The 18,152-nt window shown below is 39.5% G+C and overlaps 1 protein-coding gene across 10 annotated transcripts in view; it reads left to right on the top strand.

Moving 5' to 3' along the window:
- Window positions 1–18,152, top strand: part of GNA13 (G protein subunit alpha 13) — a 47,704-nt gene that overhangs the window by 9,525 nt on the left and 20,027 nt on the right. The window contains exon 3 of one of the 10 annotated variants that reach the window (XM_082370496.1): window positions 9,295–18,151. The exons of the other annotated variants lie outside the window; for them this stretch is intronic. Within the exon in view, the coding sequence (XP_082226622.1) occupies window positions 9,295–9,411 (117 nt within the window). The 3' untranslated portion in view covers window positions 9,412–18,151. Of the gene's footprint in view, window positions 1–9,294; window position 18,152 lie in introns of those variants that run through there. 10 annotated transcript variants of the gene reach the window in all.

Below are 18,152 nucleotides of genomic sequence, written 5' to 3' on the forward strand. Positions count from 1 at the left end.
TGTTACATCCACATTAGCAGAGCGTTATTAGAATGAACTGATACGGATCAAGGAAGTAGTTTTGTTTTGAAAACTAGACTTCAGTGGCCTTGGCTACATTTACCAGTCTCTTTCAGCGATGGTAGTTGTTTATCTTAATCTTTCAAATTTAATCTCTTCTTTTGGCAAAACGAATAAAAAACATTTTTAAATCACTGCAGTGGGTGAACTTTTTCATACACAACTAGTCTACAATAGAAGCAGAATACTTTAGTAGAATTACCCTTCTCTGATTTATTTTGGTTTTTGGTCTAAGTCATAAGACTTGTATACTTGGTTTTGCTACATGGAACTTTACTTTGTATCTTCCAAACAAATTAGAAAATAACCGTGTTCAAATCTATTCATTTATTTTCCATATTGTAAAACATTATTACAACTGGTTTTAATGTGGGGACCTTAAAATGTGATGTGGTTTTCTGCTGTGCTGTGCGATAAAGTGGAACTAAGTGGCCAGACAGAACTCGTGTTGGTTCTGCCTCTCACTGTGTGAGATTGAGCGAGTCCCCCAGGCTCTCTTTCTGCGACTGTGAAATGGGGATGATTCAACTGCCGTTGTTAGTCGTTGTAGGGATTACATGAGGTAATCCATGTAAAGCCTTTGACACAGTGCCCGACACACATTAATCATTTTATTATTGTTAGCCATTAACAGCCCTAGTATATGCCATATCCACAAGCCATAAGTAGTTTCCTAAGAGATAGAGTGCTGTAAACTTTGATTTGATTAACTCTGTGAACCTGATTTCCCGTATAAAAATCCTGAATTGTAAACAGTGCAGAATATGACTTACAGTCTCATTAGACCGTTTGGCATCTCTCATGAAGGCAGCACCAAAGAGAGGTTTGAGGTTTTCATTGCTACGTCAGTTCTTGTTTCCTTTCCAACGTCACTGTGCTTTGTTTCCAGATCGAAAATTCATGATGTGGCTCTTCATTTCTTCATAGTACCTTTTTAACATTTTGTGAAAATGGGGATGATATGTTCTCAACTTTTAACATTAGAAACATTAACCCCAAGTATCCCACCCAGCGTGACGTCCATTTGAAAGTCTGCTCTCTACTTATTTTATATTGACTGTTTTTCTCGTACATAAATTACCATACTGACCCAGATTAGCTAATTTTACCTTTACCTTTCACTATATTGACTCTATAGTTTCCATTTCCTTGACAAATATACAAACTTTTTAAAAATGTTGCTTAATCTGTCTTCCTGACAGCTATAGCAATGTCAGTTCGGAAAGCCCTTTGCTTATGTATTTATTTTAAACAAAAAGCATTTTATAAATGACAGGTTTATATCTTTATGGTTAGTCCTTGTATATATTTGTAAATGATTTTTAAAACACAATTCTAAGGAATCAAATGCAATAATGACAATTAAAATGCTTTGAAAATAAGGCAGCCTATAGATGTGTCGTGAAACTCACCAGTACTGATCTTTCCCATTTGCACTGTGAGATTTCTAGCCGGAAGTATTTAATTTGGATAACGTGCTCCTGAGACGCTTCAGATGTGTGGTCTAAATTAGCCAAAGTTGTCTTCCTGCCAGCGGCGTCGTGAGGTCACCGCGGCGAGGGCGCAGGTGCTCTGTGACTCTCGCCAAATGTGCCGCTTTCTGTCTTTCCCTCCCCCTGCTCGGCTGTTTCTGGCGCCCCTCCCGCTGCACACGTGTATCCTCTTTCCCTTTTTGCCGTTTCCTGTGCCTCTGGCCTGGCAGAGGTGTTGTGAGCACTCACGTTGAGGAGGGTATTTGGGCTTCTTTTCCAACCTAAAAAATTCCTTATAGTCATAAAATACTGAGTCATTTTTTTTTAAGATTTCATGTTACTTTTTGAGAGATTTTAGAACTACTGACCATTTTGTTAAAAAAAAAAAAAAACTGAAAACATTAGTCTAAAAGAATAATGGAGCAAAATAAACAAATTTCAATTTTACTCCCCTAAAGAAAACGAAATTTTAATTTTGCCATTTAAAAACAGTGCTAGCCAGCAAACAAAACTCTTGTATTATCACCCCCGTCCCCCAAAATAACCCAGTGTCTTTGGGTTCTTCCAACCAGTGCAGCTGCATTTAGCCTGTTAATAGGACATTTCTCTTCTCCCTTCTAGAAAGGTTAAACAAGAAGTGCTGGGGTAATGAGCACTGTCACGGGGGTGAGAGACTTTCGCTTTCCTTTTCAATATCCTGGTTACCATTTTTTGATCCCTGGGTGATCTTTTAAAAATTATTTTCCTGTTAAATAGAATGAACTGCCTCACTAGAAATTGTATAGAGAATCTGTCCTCTTATATCATGTGACTTGCATTTAGGCTTCACACTGTGTAGTGTGGTGGTTTCCATTTATTGATATTAAGTAAAAGAAAAACTCACAGAAGCCGCTGGCAGCGAGCAGTGGCGCGAGCTTCTCCGGGTCGCCAGCGAGTCGCTCACGAGGGGTTTCCTGGCCAGCTTGGCTCCGCGAGGCCTCGCAGGTGAGAGGATGCACACACCTGTACTTCAGGCAGGTGAACTTGTCTGCTGTTCAGACGTCCGATGGTCTCTTAAATTCATTTTTAGTGATTTTTTTTAAACCTAAATAATTAAATGCTTCATATTCACAAAGCTGCAAATACCATATATCCTAGTTGAAATATTTTTAAAAGAGTAATGTGATTTAGCCTACTGAGTTAAAATATTGCAGTACAAATGATTTCCCATTTTTAACTGGTACTGACTTGCCACATTTGCAGTAAAACTGCCTTTATTAGCTACAGCTTCAAAAATGATGGGGACATTGAATCGTCATATAGATTATATACATTCAACTCTAGGCTAGGGTAAGGAGAATTATACTTAACTTTTTTCTTGACTTCTTAAACTGTTATGTTATGATCAAATGTTGCAATCAATTTTAAGATGGCGTTACAATCTAGTAAGAAACCAAGGTTCCCACCTCTTGTATTTTGCACATTTGGCCTTAATGTAAGATAGCTTTCTTTTGAAAAAGGTGCTTTATTAAAAAAAAAAAAATTCATTCTGTAGAACTTTATTCTTTTGATAGGAATATATATACATATCCATTTGATATTTTTATATGTAATTGTATTTTATACTATGTGCAGTTATTAAGGTTTAGGGCATTACTTCAGAAGTATCCGTTTTTCATCATGATAATCTGAATTCTTCTCAAATGTGAAAACTGAAGAGCAAGTGTAAAAGAACAAGAAGGCCTTGGGTAGCACATTTCAGGAGACGTATTCCTCTTTAACAAGAGTTAAACCTTAGTGAAATCATGGTACCTGGCAGCTTTCAGCAGCTGTTCAGGGACATGTTACCGGCCACCTGTTAATGAGTCAGGTGCTTTTCTGCAGGCTGGGTACTTGCTAGCGAACCACATGAGAGTAATCTTTGTTCCCGTTGATCTTGGATGCAAACAAGTGAATAATGCCACCTGTGATGAATGCTCTGGAGGAGGAGAAGAGGAAGCCACAGGAGAGCAAGAGGGCAGTCAGAAGAGGTGACATTGACGTTGAGACCCCAGGGGTGGGAGAGGGTCAGCCAGGCCAGGAGAGGGGAGAGTTGCACAGGCAGAAGGATGCCACGTGTGCAGGGCCTGCAGTGGGCCAGGGCTCGCCTGAGTGTGGGAACCCGAGGGAGGGGACGAGGGCCTTTGTGCTGTCCTGGGGGCCGAGCAGCCCCAGAGCTGGGAGGCTGCTGCAGAGGGAGCCCTCCTTGTCAGGTGGTCGCCATGGAGCTGCGTCGGGGACACTTGGTAGGGGAGTCACGGGGCTGCCGATGGATTGACTGAGGGGAGGGAGAAAAGCACGAGTCAAGAGTGACTTGGATTTCTGGTTTGACAACCAGGTGGGCAGTGGTGCTTCTTGCTGAAATGAAAAGACCGTGTGAGAAGGAAATTTGAGGGGGAAGAGTAAGGCTTTAGTTTGGGTTTATTAGGTTTTGAGCTCTCTGAGACATACAGGAGGAATCAAGTAGACAGTTGGATATATATGTCTGGAATCTAGAACAGAGCTTTGGGCTAGAGGGAGAAATTTCAGAGCTGTTTGTATTCAGGTGATATTTAAAGTCTTTAGAATGCATACAGTTACTCAGGGAAAGGGTGTAAAATAAATTAGGGCTCAGGAAAGAGTCTTAAGGAACCTTCAAACTGTTTGAGACTGTTTGGAGGAGGAGATGCTAGCGGAGATGGCCAGAAAGGTAGAAGGCGTTCAGGAACGTGTAATGCCGTGGGAGCCAGGAAAGGGTTTTAAAGCAGAATAAATGGTCAGGGGCACCACGCGCCGCTGAGAAGTCTCGTGAGGTGAAGACAGATGTGGTCATTGATTCTGGACAACAGGAAGGTTACTGCTGACTGTGGCAGGTGATGTGAGGGACAGGAGGTGAGGAAGTGGAGAAGGTTCTCTTGAAATCAAGCTGACTGTTCTCATTTCCCTTTTGCAGTACTTTCAACCCACCTGACGTACTAGGTTGGGTTTTTTCAAGCCTTTTTAAAGTTTAAGAGTATATTGTATTTATATTAACCAATTTCTTTGAATCTCACTCTCAGAAGAAGAGTTAATATCAGTTAATGATAGTGTTAATCTGTTAGGCCAGGCAAACACAAGTAATGTTTACTTGAGACCATTGCTTATGCAGCGAGGGCGGTAACTTAGCAGTGATGCCGCGTGGCGCTCGTTTGCTCCTTCCCTCCTTCAGCAAGCGTGTGTCGAGTATCTGCCCACACCGTGTGCTGGGATGAGTAGGCCCTGGGGCTCAGGAGCTGCCTGGCTGGCCTACCTTCCTGGAGGCTCTGGATCCAGTGAGGAGCAGATAAGTCAGCCAGCGGTGGCTGCAAATGATACAATAAACGGAGTAGAGTGCTGCATTTGTAGCCTCTCTTCCAAGAGTGCAGAATCAGCAAGTGTTTACTGACTGAGAAGAGGCCTAGGAGGGCAGGTGGGCCAGTTCGCTTGGCTTTGTACATTTCGTACATTTCGTTTTGTACATAAAACCCAGGTCCATCGAGGTTAAGGTCGTAGCTAGTTTGGGTGTGAGAGTCACAATTACTGCTGTGCTTCCCTGTGTCCCTTAATAACACACTTAACCCCGTAGTGACTTAGAAACAGGAATTGATACTCCAGCACACGTTACGAGCTGTTACCCACATTCATCAACATGTAAAACATTCACAGGCTGCATGTCTGTCTTTGCTGTCTGAGCTGATTGATCGGAGGTGAGGGGTGGCGTGCGGAGCTTCTCTGCTGCCGAGCGGAGCTTCTCTGCTGCGGAGAGTTTGGGGTGATGGCTTGAATGTGAAATCCATCAAAGTCTGGGTTTTCCTGTCACCTGCGGTGTGATATTAGGCATAGAATTACTTTGTTAATTAACGTGGATTATTGCGTAATGTTTGAGTTGTGGGGATTTCAAGATGGCATTGCAGCACATCAGCCCAGAGCAGAGCTTTCCATCTGGTGTGCGTTCAGAAGGACTTCTGGGTGTTAAAAAGTGCTTGTATGAGCCCCTCTATTTAGATAGCAGGGGAATTGAAACTATATTTGGGAAGTTATGTCTTATGTTGGAAAACTGCACATTCTTTTTTTTTTTTTTAACAATTGAGGTCATTTCTTTTAGAATTCGAGACATTTCTTTATATGCTGTTTTGATTGTGTATGATTGACCCTTTTCAAAAAAGTATTTTAACTTTGAGGAATTTTTCAGGGTTCAAAACTCTAAGCTTTTTAGTGTTATCATTATGTGAAAACTGAAAAACAAGGAAGTTGTTTTTGTTTTTGTTTTTTGACTTGAAATAGGCTCCAGAATCTAAATTAGCTTTTTTTTTTTTTAATTTAGATTTTAAAACATGTGTATGCCCATTGTAGAATATCATCTAGTTAACCACCATACCTGCACCCCAAGACATCTGTGTTGACAATTGGGTGTATTTTCTTCCAGTATTTGAATACGATATTGGCTGTTGAGTTGAACTTTTCTGTAGTTTCTGTACAATTTTATATCCTGTTCATTTAATGTTGTGCCATTAGCATTTCTTGGAGGAGGTGATTTTTCTCAGAGGACTGGTAAGGCATTCTTCTAGAAATGGATGTGAGTTTTTGACTTATATGGAAAATTCTTTCATCTATATGTATTTATGAATAGTAGGGTGGTCGATGGTAACATGGAATAAATACTTCGGTAAATCATACCGTGTTGCCGCCGTGGTGAGCGGCAGCTTACACCATGTCAGAGCTAGCCCGCCTCTGCAGTGTTAATAAGCTCCTTCCTCACACTGAAAATGTGTATTTAATCTTTCAGGGAATAAGATTTTATAAAGAAATGCTGACTGCCACTCTGAAACCTGTATTTTAAAGAAGGGGCTGTAATTCTTATATAGGGTTTTGAAAATAATTGATACTTTAAGATAACAAAGTTGAACACCATATAAGTGTAAGACATAAGCACCTATAAATGCTTATTAGACATATGGCCAAACTCTTTTTTCTGTCTCTCCAGGGTGAAGCATTTTAATAAAATAAAGGCCTTCTTTTTTGTGACATCTGTAGTAGAATTATTAAACTGCATTTACCTTTTGGGTTATATGTCAGTTGGAATTTGGTGGGACTACAGGAGTACTCTTAGAAAACTAAGATCATTAGCTTTGAATCATTTTGGTGATAAGTCTAATTAGAAAACTTGATATAAAAAAGAATTTATTAATTTGTGAGCAGTGGCAAGAAGACGGCAATTTACAAAATAAAGTGCTAACTTCTTTCCAAAAATTTGTGATTACTAATATTGTGCACTAGTTTGTTTTTATAGCTTATATGCAAGAAAAATCTGAAACTAACTGTTTAGAGGTATTCTTTCTGAAATTCTGTTTAGGCTATTATAAACTATCTTAGTTTGGAGAGGTATTTAATTTGAAAAATATTTTCAAATGTTTGGATGGTTTTTAATGTAACTGACTAATTTTGGCTCTTTCGGGAGTTTTGAGTGATGTACATAGAAAATGCCAGCAAGAAATTTGAAAGTGCATTCAGTTGGAGTCTACTTAATTTTGACCTATCTACAGAACAAAAGAAAATAGCTTGTATTTCTTTGAATATAAGTAAACACTGTCTTTCTCCTTGTGAACCAAAGAACAGGCCTGAGTGGTAGTACTTTATGCTTCAGTGATAAAGATGACAGTATCCCCTTATTAAACATATGCTGTGTGTCACTTCCATACCTTACAATGTTTTTGTCCAGAGAAAAATGAATAGAGAAAGTCATTTAAAAAAAAAAAAAAAAGGTAGGTCATCTCAAAGATAAGAAATAGTAAAATAGGTCCTTTGTGAAGACCAGGCAGAACAAGAATGTTGGAAGGGCAGGTGAATGAAAGCAGAAGTGAAGCTGTGCATGGCGAGAGCCTGAGCACCAGGAGGAGAGTTTCATGCCTGCCCTGTGTGTGGAGCTCGCCAGCCTCTCCACTGTATTTTATTTTGAAATAAAAACTAAGGAGGAAAAGAGACCCAGAACCCATCCAGTAAGAAGTATTACCTTCTGTCTCTGTTACTAGCCACGTCCTTATTGAAATGAGGAGTCTTGATTCATTAACCAGCTTTGACCTCAAATGTTTCCATTTTGTACCTTACTTATATTTGACATTTAATTTTTTGCTGTAAACCTTATATATAATTAAATGCTAGATGGAAAGGCTTATATTACACAGAGTCTATTCATAGAATATTTAAAGCCTCCTTATTTAGATGTGGCTTCACCAGGATATTTGCAGGGCTGAAATTACAAGTGTATACAAAATATGAATTATTGATTAAAAAAGAAAAACAACCCTACTTCTAGGTCACTTTTAAAAGCAAGTTAATTAGTTTCCTATTGAATAGATGTTCTCCAAATATATGCATAGTGAAGCCTGCCTAATGAATATTCAGAGAACATTTCTACCTGGCTTAGTTTTGGGATTATAAGACTGATGAAAATTAAAGGCACGTTATAGGTATGCAAAAACCTTACTACGGCAATCAAGGCAGCACCATATGGCAGTTCAGTTCACAATTGTAATCAGTTTAAGGAGTAAACAGAGATTTGTAATTTTATGTCTTGATTCTTTTTCCTCTTTGAATATTCCAGACTTGCAAACGGAAGGACTTAAAGTGCATGGCAAGGGTGTGAACCACTTTAAACCGTTGGATTTAGCTATTTTAGAACACAGACCTCTGTTTTGTAGTTTACTAGTACTTCAGGAAGTGTTTGCTGTTTGTAGTACTTGGCTAGTGGTTGCTTCTCTATATAAAGAGAAACTGGATATTAACTTTGAGTTATGCCATCATTTTCAGAATCACATGTATACTTACATTTCAAAAGAGAATCTGTCACTGCTTAATTGTCTTGGTAATATAGATTTCCTTTGAATTTTAATATTTCTTGTACTCTCAAGAAATATGTTTACTCTTAAAAAACTATTTTAGGTAATGCTAATCTCATAACTAAAAGGGCCTCCACACATAAAAATGGGATGCTTTTTTTTTTTTTTTTTAATTTATTTTTGGCTGCATTGGGTCTTCGTTGCTGCTCACAGGCTTTCCCTAGTTGCGGCAAGTGGGGTCTACTCTTTGTTGCGCTGTGCAGGTTTCTCATTGCAGTGGCTTCTCTTGTTGCAGAGCACGGGCTCTAGGTGTGCAGGCTTCAGTAGCTGTGGCTTGCAGGCTCTATAGAGTGCAGGCTCAGTAGTTGTGGCGCACGGGCTTAGTTGCTCCGCGGCATATGGGATCTTCCCGGACCAGGGCTCGAACCTGTGTCCCCTGCATTGGCAGGTGGATTCTTAACCACTGTGCCACCAGGGAAGTCCGGGATGCTTTTTAATTCACTTATTTTTTTCTAATTGACTTATTTTTTCACAGTGAATTTTCTGCCATTTATAGACTGACCTAATCAGCCTGCAATTAAATTCCAGGCATTTTACAAGATTAAGCAACAGTAGTTCATTTTAGTAGCAAACTAAAATCTACTGCATTACTCATAGTTTGCATTTGATTGAATTTTGTTACCTCTTTTTTCATTCCAAAGTGTAATTTTCACCTGTTCACCAGGTAAAAAGATAGTGCTCCTTATTAAACACTTTGCATTGCTTTATTTACCTGTCATGCAAAGTTTCGGTGTCTGTTGCAGAAGCAAATTAATTTTATAAGTTTAATTGAGGTTTTAAGTTCCTTAGGGTCCTATTGCTAAAATATAAGTAGCAGTTCTAATACTTGTTCTCATTTGTGCTTTTTTTAGCTGCTTAACAGTGTTACAGCTAGAGTACCAGGTTCATTAATTTTTAACCACAAAAATCTCTGGGAGTTAAGCTTTGAAGGCTGTGGACTGTGTTGGACATTTGAAAATGGGCTCTAGGAATATGGAGAGGAAGGCTGCTAGAACGGTAGTAACACAGGAAATAAAGTGTGTCTGAATCACCAAGTCAGTTTTTAAAAAAGAGAAAGAAAGCTGTTCGGGCTTCCCTGGTGGCGCAGTGGTTGAGAGTCTGCCTGCCAATGCAGGGGACACGGGTTCGAGCTCTGGTCTGGGAAGATCCCACATGCGGAGCAACTAGGCCCGTGAGCCACGACTACTGAGCCTGTGCGTCTGGAGCCTGTGCTCCGCAACAAGAGAGGCCGCGACAGTGAGAGGCCCGCGCACCGCGATTAAGAGTGGCCCACGCTCGCCGCAACTAGAGAAAGCCCGCGCACAGGAACGAAGACCCAACACAGCCAAAAATAAATAAATAAATAAATAAAAATTAAAAAAAAAAAGAAAGAAAGAAAGAAAGCTGTTTGTGGACTTAATTCTGCTGTTCATCTCACAATTCAAATATGTCAAATGGAGGCCTGATGCTTTTCATGTGAGACCTAGTTGAACTCAAGTAAATATTGCTTGAAACCTACTTTTGTAATAAGATGAAGCTAAATAAGTTTCTGATCTGGATTCTTAATATTCTTGGCATTTTTACAAAGCTTTAAAAAAAAAACCCTAGCTGATTTGATGTGATCAGTATCAAAAGGTAAAATTAATATGAAATCCAGTTTTGAATAAAATCTGCTGTCTGTCCAGATCTGAACTGATGCCAGAGTCGGCTCCTCAGGGTCGCATCTCGTGGGCCTTGTGGGAAGTCTGGTTTGGTAGAATTGTGGTAGGCCTGGGGATCTTTGTCTTCAAGGAGCTCGTTAGGTGGTTCTGATGCACTGCCGAGATTAAGAACCGCTCGGCTAGCACAGGAGTCAGAAAACTTTCCGTAAAGGGCTAGGTGGTGTGATATTTTAGACGTCACATGCCAAGAGACAAAATCAGTGTAACAAGAGCAAGTTTGCACAGATTTTTTTATTGACGAAATTCAGAACATAATAAAGTTGTCTACGGTTTTTTGTAGTATAGGTTTACTAATGAGAAGAATTGGATTCTTTTGGAAGGGGGATAACATTTTGCTTAAGTGGGGTTCAGGGTTTTGGTGTTCCCTGTTGTCACAATCAGGTGCAAATGTTCATCCATTAACGATTTTACACGTTCCACCCTTGGAAGTGTCTTTGCACACAGATGGGTACTGCCAAGTGAGCATTTGGGGGGGGGTTTTGTTTTGTTTTGTTTTTAATTTTTATTTTATTTATTTATTTATTTTATTTTTATTTATTTATTTATTTTTATTTAATTTAATTTATTTATTTTAGTAGTTGCGGCGAGCGGGGGCTACTCTTCGTTGCGGTGCGCGGGCTTCTCATTGCGGTGGCTTCTCCTGTTGCGGAGCACGGGCTCTAGGTGCGCGGGCTTCAGTAGCTGTGGCACGTGGGCCCAGTAGTTGTGGCTCGCGGGCTCTAGAGCGCAGGCTCAGTAGTTGTGGCGCATGGGGCTTCGTTGCTCCCTGGCATGTGGGATCTTCCCGGACCAGGGCTCAAACCCGTGTCCTCTACATTGGCGGGTAGATTCTTAACCACTGTGCCACCAGGGAAACCCAAGCATTTGGTTTTAATCGAGCATAGACTTTGCTTGGAAGACATTTAGAGAATTCTGTTAGCTTCTTCCACATGTTTGCCTCTGGGCATGTCATTTACATTGCAGGTTTACCATTTCCAGTCGTTGCACAGTTAAATGGATTTTGAAGTATGGACTCTTTTTTTTTACACTTGTATTACAGTCTGAAAGATGTTGCTGGAACTATAGTTTGATTTTAGAAATGTATATCTGCTGCACATTTGCAGAATGGAAGCCTACTGTTTGAACTTGACAGCAAAGGAAGTGTATAAAGCAGTTGGACGTTGCTTATGATTCCAGTAACACTAATTGTCAAAATGATTTTACCACAGTATAAAGTTTGCAAAAAACTGTTTTGCCTTTTAGTTTTGGATTGAATTCATTATGAAACGTAATCAAGTCTTCCCTAAAGCTGATTTTGAAAAGCCATTCAGTGTTCTGCATTAATGGTTGAAGGTGGTTCTTGTTCAGAAAAAATTCGATTTCATACATTAGTTCAAAAAATGTCAGTAAAAACTTACCTCTGCTAAGACATCGAACTGGTGTAATAGGGCGAGTCAGCATATTTAGCTTCTGTTTCTGACAAAAATTCACGGAACTGGTGATGGTCAAGTCCATGAGAGTGAATTAAATTCATCGTTAACAATACTGGTTCAGTAACAGTATAGATTTAATGTATTTCCTACAAAGTCCCTGCTGGTGAAGAATACATGATGTAACCCATCTTCACAATCTTTGTAAATTTGTCCCTTTTCTGCTCCACACATTTTTACCACCGTCCGTTGTAATACACATCCCAATTCAGGTTGTGCTGATTTAGTGTTTTCTCAGCTTCCTTGAAAATATTCTCATCTGTAGTTCTTCCACACAGCCTATTCATACAGGCTTATTCTTCAGTCACTTCACCCTTGGCATTGATCCCTTGAGTAAACAACCGCTGAGCGGTCCGTGGCAGTCCTTGCTTGGCTAACAAATACGAACTCCTTGGAAACTTGTCAGCTATCAGCTGCAGTCTCATTTTTACTTTTTTCCTCTTGTGAAGAAATTCTGTGATGAGCTATTCCATTTAAAATTTTGTAATTTTTCTGACTGTTGCTTTTCTGTAGGAGTTGGGATTATTTTGTAGAGTGCTTAGTCTGGTAGTATTGATGTCTGTGTGTACTTTTAGCGCAGCTGTAGGGTCATTGCATAATAAACACAGGGCTTGGCCATCTCATTTGATATCAAAATTATCCACATTCCATTGTGCCTTAAAAGCGTGACACATGAAGTCCTCTTCTTTTCTGCTTGTTTTGGTGGACGTGCACTTGTAATAATAAAAGACAAAAAGTCATGGTGTTGCACTACTGATGACACTTGGGACATTTTCACATTACAGCTGCGTCCGCGCCGTTCGTGGTGCAGAGTGAAGAGCACCACGCGTGGCCTGTCCCGGCTGCTCTCCTGGCGGCGGCCGGGAAGCAGCTGTAGGCAGTAAGGACGTAAACCGATGCGCATGGCTGTGCTCCGGTGCGGTGTTATTTATGGACACTGAAATTTGAATTTCATATCATTTTCAGATGTCATGAAGTAATCTTCTAATTTTTTTTTTTTTTCCAACTACTTAGATGGGCCACACAAACACAGACAGTGGGCTGGGTCTGGCCTGCACGTCATAGTTGGAGGACCCTGGTCTAGAATGTGTGAAATGCAATAAAGGAGTGATCCAGTGGCTCTCGACCAGCCTTTCCTTCTGCCACCGTAGGCATTCACCGTCGCTCTTGTGCTGCTCCTGCAGCTCTGAGATGTGGGTCATTTCTACAGCTCCTGTTACAGATTACCAAATTGCTTTCTAGAATATTCATGCCTTGCTTTTAAAATATCTGAAGTTGGGCCTTATCTCTATAGACTTCAGAAATTTAAATAAGACTTTGAAGCTAAAATCTCTCCTAGGTTGTACAAGTAGAGTTGTCCCCTTCCTGTTACTGTAAAGCTGCCAGTAAATGCATATATTCTTCTAAAACAGCAGATAATTTCTTGTGTATTCTTCGGCTATCTAGCTTAAATTCCACGTCCTTTTTTCTTTTTTTTTTTTTAATTTATTTATTTATTTTTGGCTGCTTTGGGTCTTTGTTGCTGCGCACAGGCTTCCTCTAGTTGCGGCGAGCGGGGGCTACTCTTCGTTGTGGTGCACGGGCTTCTCGTTGCGGTGGCTTCTCTTGTTACGGAGCACGGGCTCTAGGCGCACGGGCTTCAGTAGGTGTGGCACGCGGGCTCAGTAGTTGTGGCTCGCGGGCTCTAGAGCGCAGGCTCAGTAGTTGTGGCGCACGGGCTTAGTTGCTCCGTGGCATGTGGGATCTTCCCGGTCCAGGGCTCGAACCCGTGTCCTCTGCACTGGCAGGCGGATTCTTAACCACTGCGCCACCAGGGAAGCCCCTCCACATCCTTTTAGAGTAGTGCATTCTAAATCCTGTCCTTTATATATTTCAGCCGTGCAGAAGAGGGTGTTGAGTAAATCTGTCACTTGTTTGATAACTGTGCAAATAAACTGCCAAGTCTCCCTATAATTACACATTTGTTTAATAGAAGTTATTTTCTAATTTGTGTTCTCAGCTTTTCTGTTACCTTCAAACTCAGGGCCCCTGACCCATCTTGTCTCTGCAAGCAAAGACAATCTTTCTAGCACATGACTCTTGTAAATGGGGACAACATTGAAGCCATTCCTAGTTTAGGCTCAACTCTGTAAAGCTGACACAAATTATGGTTCATAAAACTACTGGGATTCAATTCAGAGGGATGCTGGAGCTAATTAATTTCATCTGTCATTTTATTTTTATCCTTGAGTTAACTTCACCAGGGTTCCCTGGCTTTGTCAATAGCAGAGCCTGTCTTGCGAGTAGAACCCAGGCCCACGGGCTGCTCTGCCCTTGTTTAGGCAGAACCCAAATATCCACAGGTTAAAGAAATATGGAAAACTTTCAGAGTGCCGTGCCACTTTGGACTCTTCAGCCTTGCTTCAATAACCTAGAAAGTTATCTCAGTATTTCAAACAGAGAAAAAAGAACTAAGGGATGACCTAAAACATCTTAAACTTAAAAAGTCGTAAGTGCGAAATGGCTTTTCTTTGGAATTTTATTAAAAATTCCCTTCAGTAACATAAAACATACTGAGGAGAGTTACAATAGCTCTCAAGTCATAACCAACAAAGAGTGAGTCTTAAACCCATGGTCTTTCTTGCCCGATACATGAAATTGTTTACTTCTGTGTTAGCCAGGAGACTAAGCAACACAACCTGAATAATGAGTCACAACAAAAGTGACTTTAAGGGTAACAGGCACGTAGATAAAGGAAAGAAGAACTTAAATTTAAACCAGTTGTACAAACTGAAATTGTTGCCTGGGGCAGAGCGCTGGTGATTATGCATTGAACCACGCGACTTCCTTGTTTTACAGACGGTTAAATTGAGGCCCAGAGAAGTCTAGAGACTTGCAGATGGCTCAGTGTTAGGGAAACGACTAGATTTAGTGTTAATATTAGACAACCAGAAGATTTCGATCACCTCTGAACCGCTTAGGGAAAAGGATTTGAGGGGAATCATCCCCTGGTTATTCACCCTTCATTCACCAGACACTTGGGGAGGAAGGACCCAGGCCGCCAGGTGCCAGGCACTGAGCAAGGTGTCGGATTTGCATGAGGGCCTAACGCTCAGACAAAAGGCCAGGGCAGAAGCTCTCCGTTACTGAGAACAGAGGTGCCATTATTCACTTTCTGTGTCCTTCGTGGTTCAATTGCAAATAACACACATTTTATATTTTTTAGTTTGGTGGTTTTTTTTGTTTTTTGAGGTTGTGAAAGATTTTTTTCTCTCTCTCTCTCTCTTTTTTTTTCCAGTAAAGGTCTTTAAAGCTACTGTAAGAAATTTCCCCTAAATTACCTAATTCAGAAAAGTATTCATCCTTTTATAGCATGTGTGTGTTCGCATATGCACGTGTGCGTTTGCATGCGTGTGTTTAAAACTGTTTTGTTTCAGAATAGGTTCATTTGGCTAAACTTCTTCTCTTAACAGTAAGAGTTACCACCACGTGCATTAACAGATGATTAAGATTATTCTTAAGTCCCCCACTTTCAGTTTTCTCACTAATGCAAGGATTAGTAGTATCACCTATGATGTAAATAGCTTTTTTTTGACTGAGGAGTTATTTTAAACCAAAATGTGTTTTTCATAGGAATAATATTTTAAAGCATTTATAGTCCTTGAGTCCTGGCCGAGTGATGGGGGAGAGGACAAAGGGCACTTTATTTAGGACTTAAAATATTAGGGATAATCCACACATTTAAATGTGTGAAATGTATTAAAATGTTTTTATTTAGATTTTATACAGTCTCAACTGCACAAAGGACTTTGTAAATTACACTGATGAAACTTTCTTCAGTAGAAGTTTAAACTTAATAACAGGAGCATGTGCATACCTGTGTTATATTATTTGATTTTGGTGAGATGATGAATTCCTAATAAACAAAGGTATGTAATAATTTGAACCCCAAAGATCTAAGATCCCCTCTTAGGGAATGCAGTTAAATCAGGAAGCTTCAGTGAAAAGAACTTTTTAAATACTTTTTTATATTTGTATTGTAATACCAAGAGAAGAACAAATAGGGATGATATTTCCTTTTTTACTTTTTTGAAAAGAGAATATAATCACTAACAGAACTGCAAAGTTACCTTGTCCATATTTTAAATAGCAAAAATCAAAGCATATGTAATGCAGAACTATTCTTATCATGAATCCCCGAGTCCACATTTATTAATGGCATTAAGAATTTTTTGGATTACAGATACATAATATAATGCATGTACTGTTTTTTAAGTAATCTCCACACTTCTTTTTTTTTTCTATTTATTTACTTATGATTATTTTTTATTGTTATTATTTTTTGCCTGCGTCAGGTCTTAGTTGCGGCACGTGGGATCTTCCGTTGCGGTGCTCAGGCCCTTCGTTGTGGTGCGCGGGCTTCTCGCTAGCTGTGCTGCGCAGGTCCCATGGCGCCTGGGCTCTGTAGCTGTGGCGTGTGGGCCCCAGGGCGCGTGGACTCTGTAGTTTGCGGCACACGGGCTCTAGTTGAGGCGCGCGAGCTCAGTAGTTCTGGCACGCGGGCTTAGTTGCCCCGCGGCACGTGGGCTCTTAGTTCCCCGACCAGGGCTCGAACCCGTGTTCCCTGCATTCATTGCAAGGCGGATTCTTTACCACTGGACCAGCAGGGAAGTCCCTCCACACTTCCTCTGCAGCAAAACATTTGAACAGTTTCACTAAGTAGGAGAAATAAAGACTATATAAAGAGTCTTAGCCACTTCAGGTCAGGTTTTGCTGCCAAGTGAGTGTAGGGGTGAGCATACAAGCAGCGTGTGGTAGGGTAAGGGGTTGCGGAGCTTAGCTTTGTCAGCCCCTGCTTTAATTTAGCTCTTAATGGCATACATATTTCATACGTAGCGATTATATCGAAATAATTGTTACCTGATGACTTATACTATGTTGTTATGTTAGTGTGCCAAAATTTATTAACTCATTCCCGTAGTAAGTGGAAAAATGAACTTCCAAATCTTGCTATTATAGGTAGCATCAAGTAAAATATCATTTTGTTTGTGTCATTTTATGTTCAGTAAATTCCTTAGAATGTGCAAAAGTTCATTGAAAGTTTTATGAAGTGTACTACTCATAACTTTCTAAAAAGTTTGTGTGAATTTGCAAGGTCGCTAGAATGAGTATACCAATTTCCCGATACCCTCAGAAATGATGAGTTCGGTGTAAGCATTTAGTTTTTAAAGGGGGGAAAGATGCTTGCTACTTTCGATAATATGTTCATCTTAGGGTTACTTTAACCTTCGTTTATTTGACCATTAGTTAAACAGCAATATTAATTGAAATAAATTTTTGTGTAGTTGAACCTTTATTGTCAATTTGGCCATGGAACGTGTCATTTTCTCTTTTACACAGAGCTCCTTTGCTCTGGGGTCCCTAAAGTGATAAACATCAGCCAGCACAGTGTGGGGCCTCTGAGAGTCTGCATTCTAGCTTATTACAGAAGCATCTGTAAAACACTCTCCTGTGATCTTGGCTTATTTATCGTCCTCATAGTTTCACTATTCATATACTCAGTGTTGTAACTGTTGTGTAGGAGAGAATCAATAGGACCTGTGTGTCAGTGAGTAGTAGGCGTATTAAAATGTTGGATCTCTTTGCCTTAGTAATTCTTCTGAGATCATTAAGAATGTAATTCAAGAGCACATAAAGCTGTTTACACAACATTATTTATTTTTAAAATATTAAAACCTTATTTAAAAGGTGGAAATAACTCAAATATCCAACATTAGATTAGCGGTTTTAGTTAACTTTTTAGCATATAAGTACTGGGAATTATTTTGACCATTAAAATGTACTTAGAGTTACGTAAGTGAAAAATAAGGATGCAGATTTGTCTATATTATTTCAACAGTGTTAAATATACAAAAAGTGATTGGAAGGCAATCTCTTCAAGCGTTAACTGTAGTTATTTTTGAGCTGTGGAATTAATGATTATTGCCTGTTTCCTTCTTTCTTCCTTTTTCTAATTTTCAAGTTTTCCACAGTGAATTTTACTAATTCTAATATCAAGAAAAGTCAATAAATGCAACATATAACACCAGTCAAAAAACACCCTTTTGAAATGTTTTAAATTTCATTTAAGGTATTTAACATTATGTAAGTATTCAATATGCACATTACTGAAAGGGTAACAGTTCTGTAAGTCTTACTCATACAGAAACAGAGTGACTACTTTTTATCACATTTGTCCAAGAGACTCTACCGTGAATACTTCAGTGTAACAGGATTGGTAATATTCGTTTGAATTTTACTTTTTAAAGTACTTTAAATATATAACCTCATTTGGGTTGTGCAAACAACTCAATAAGTAAATATCGATGTTATTTAAAGATTAAGCCCAAATTCCCTTTGGCCTATATATGTTATCCATCATAAAAACAAAAATATTATGTTTTTCATTAAAATGGATGAAATAATGCAAAGTACACGTACAGGCTTGACCAAATAATCTCTTCATTACCCCAGAATGAATTTTTTTGAAACTTTTTCTTTTCCCTTCTCTTAAAAATCATC

This window comes from Balaenoptera borealis (assembly GCF_965194805.1).
Source record: "Balaenoptera borealis genome assembly, chromosome: 20".
Classification (NCBI taxonomy): domain Eukaryota; kingdom Metazoa; phylum Chordata; class Mammalia; order Artiodactyla; family Balaenopteridae; genus Balaenoptera; species Balaenoptera borealis.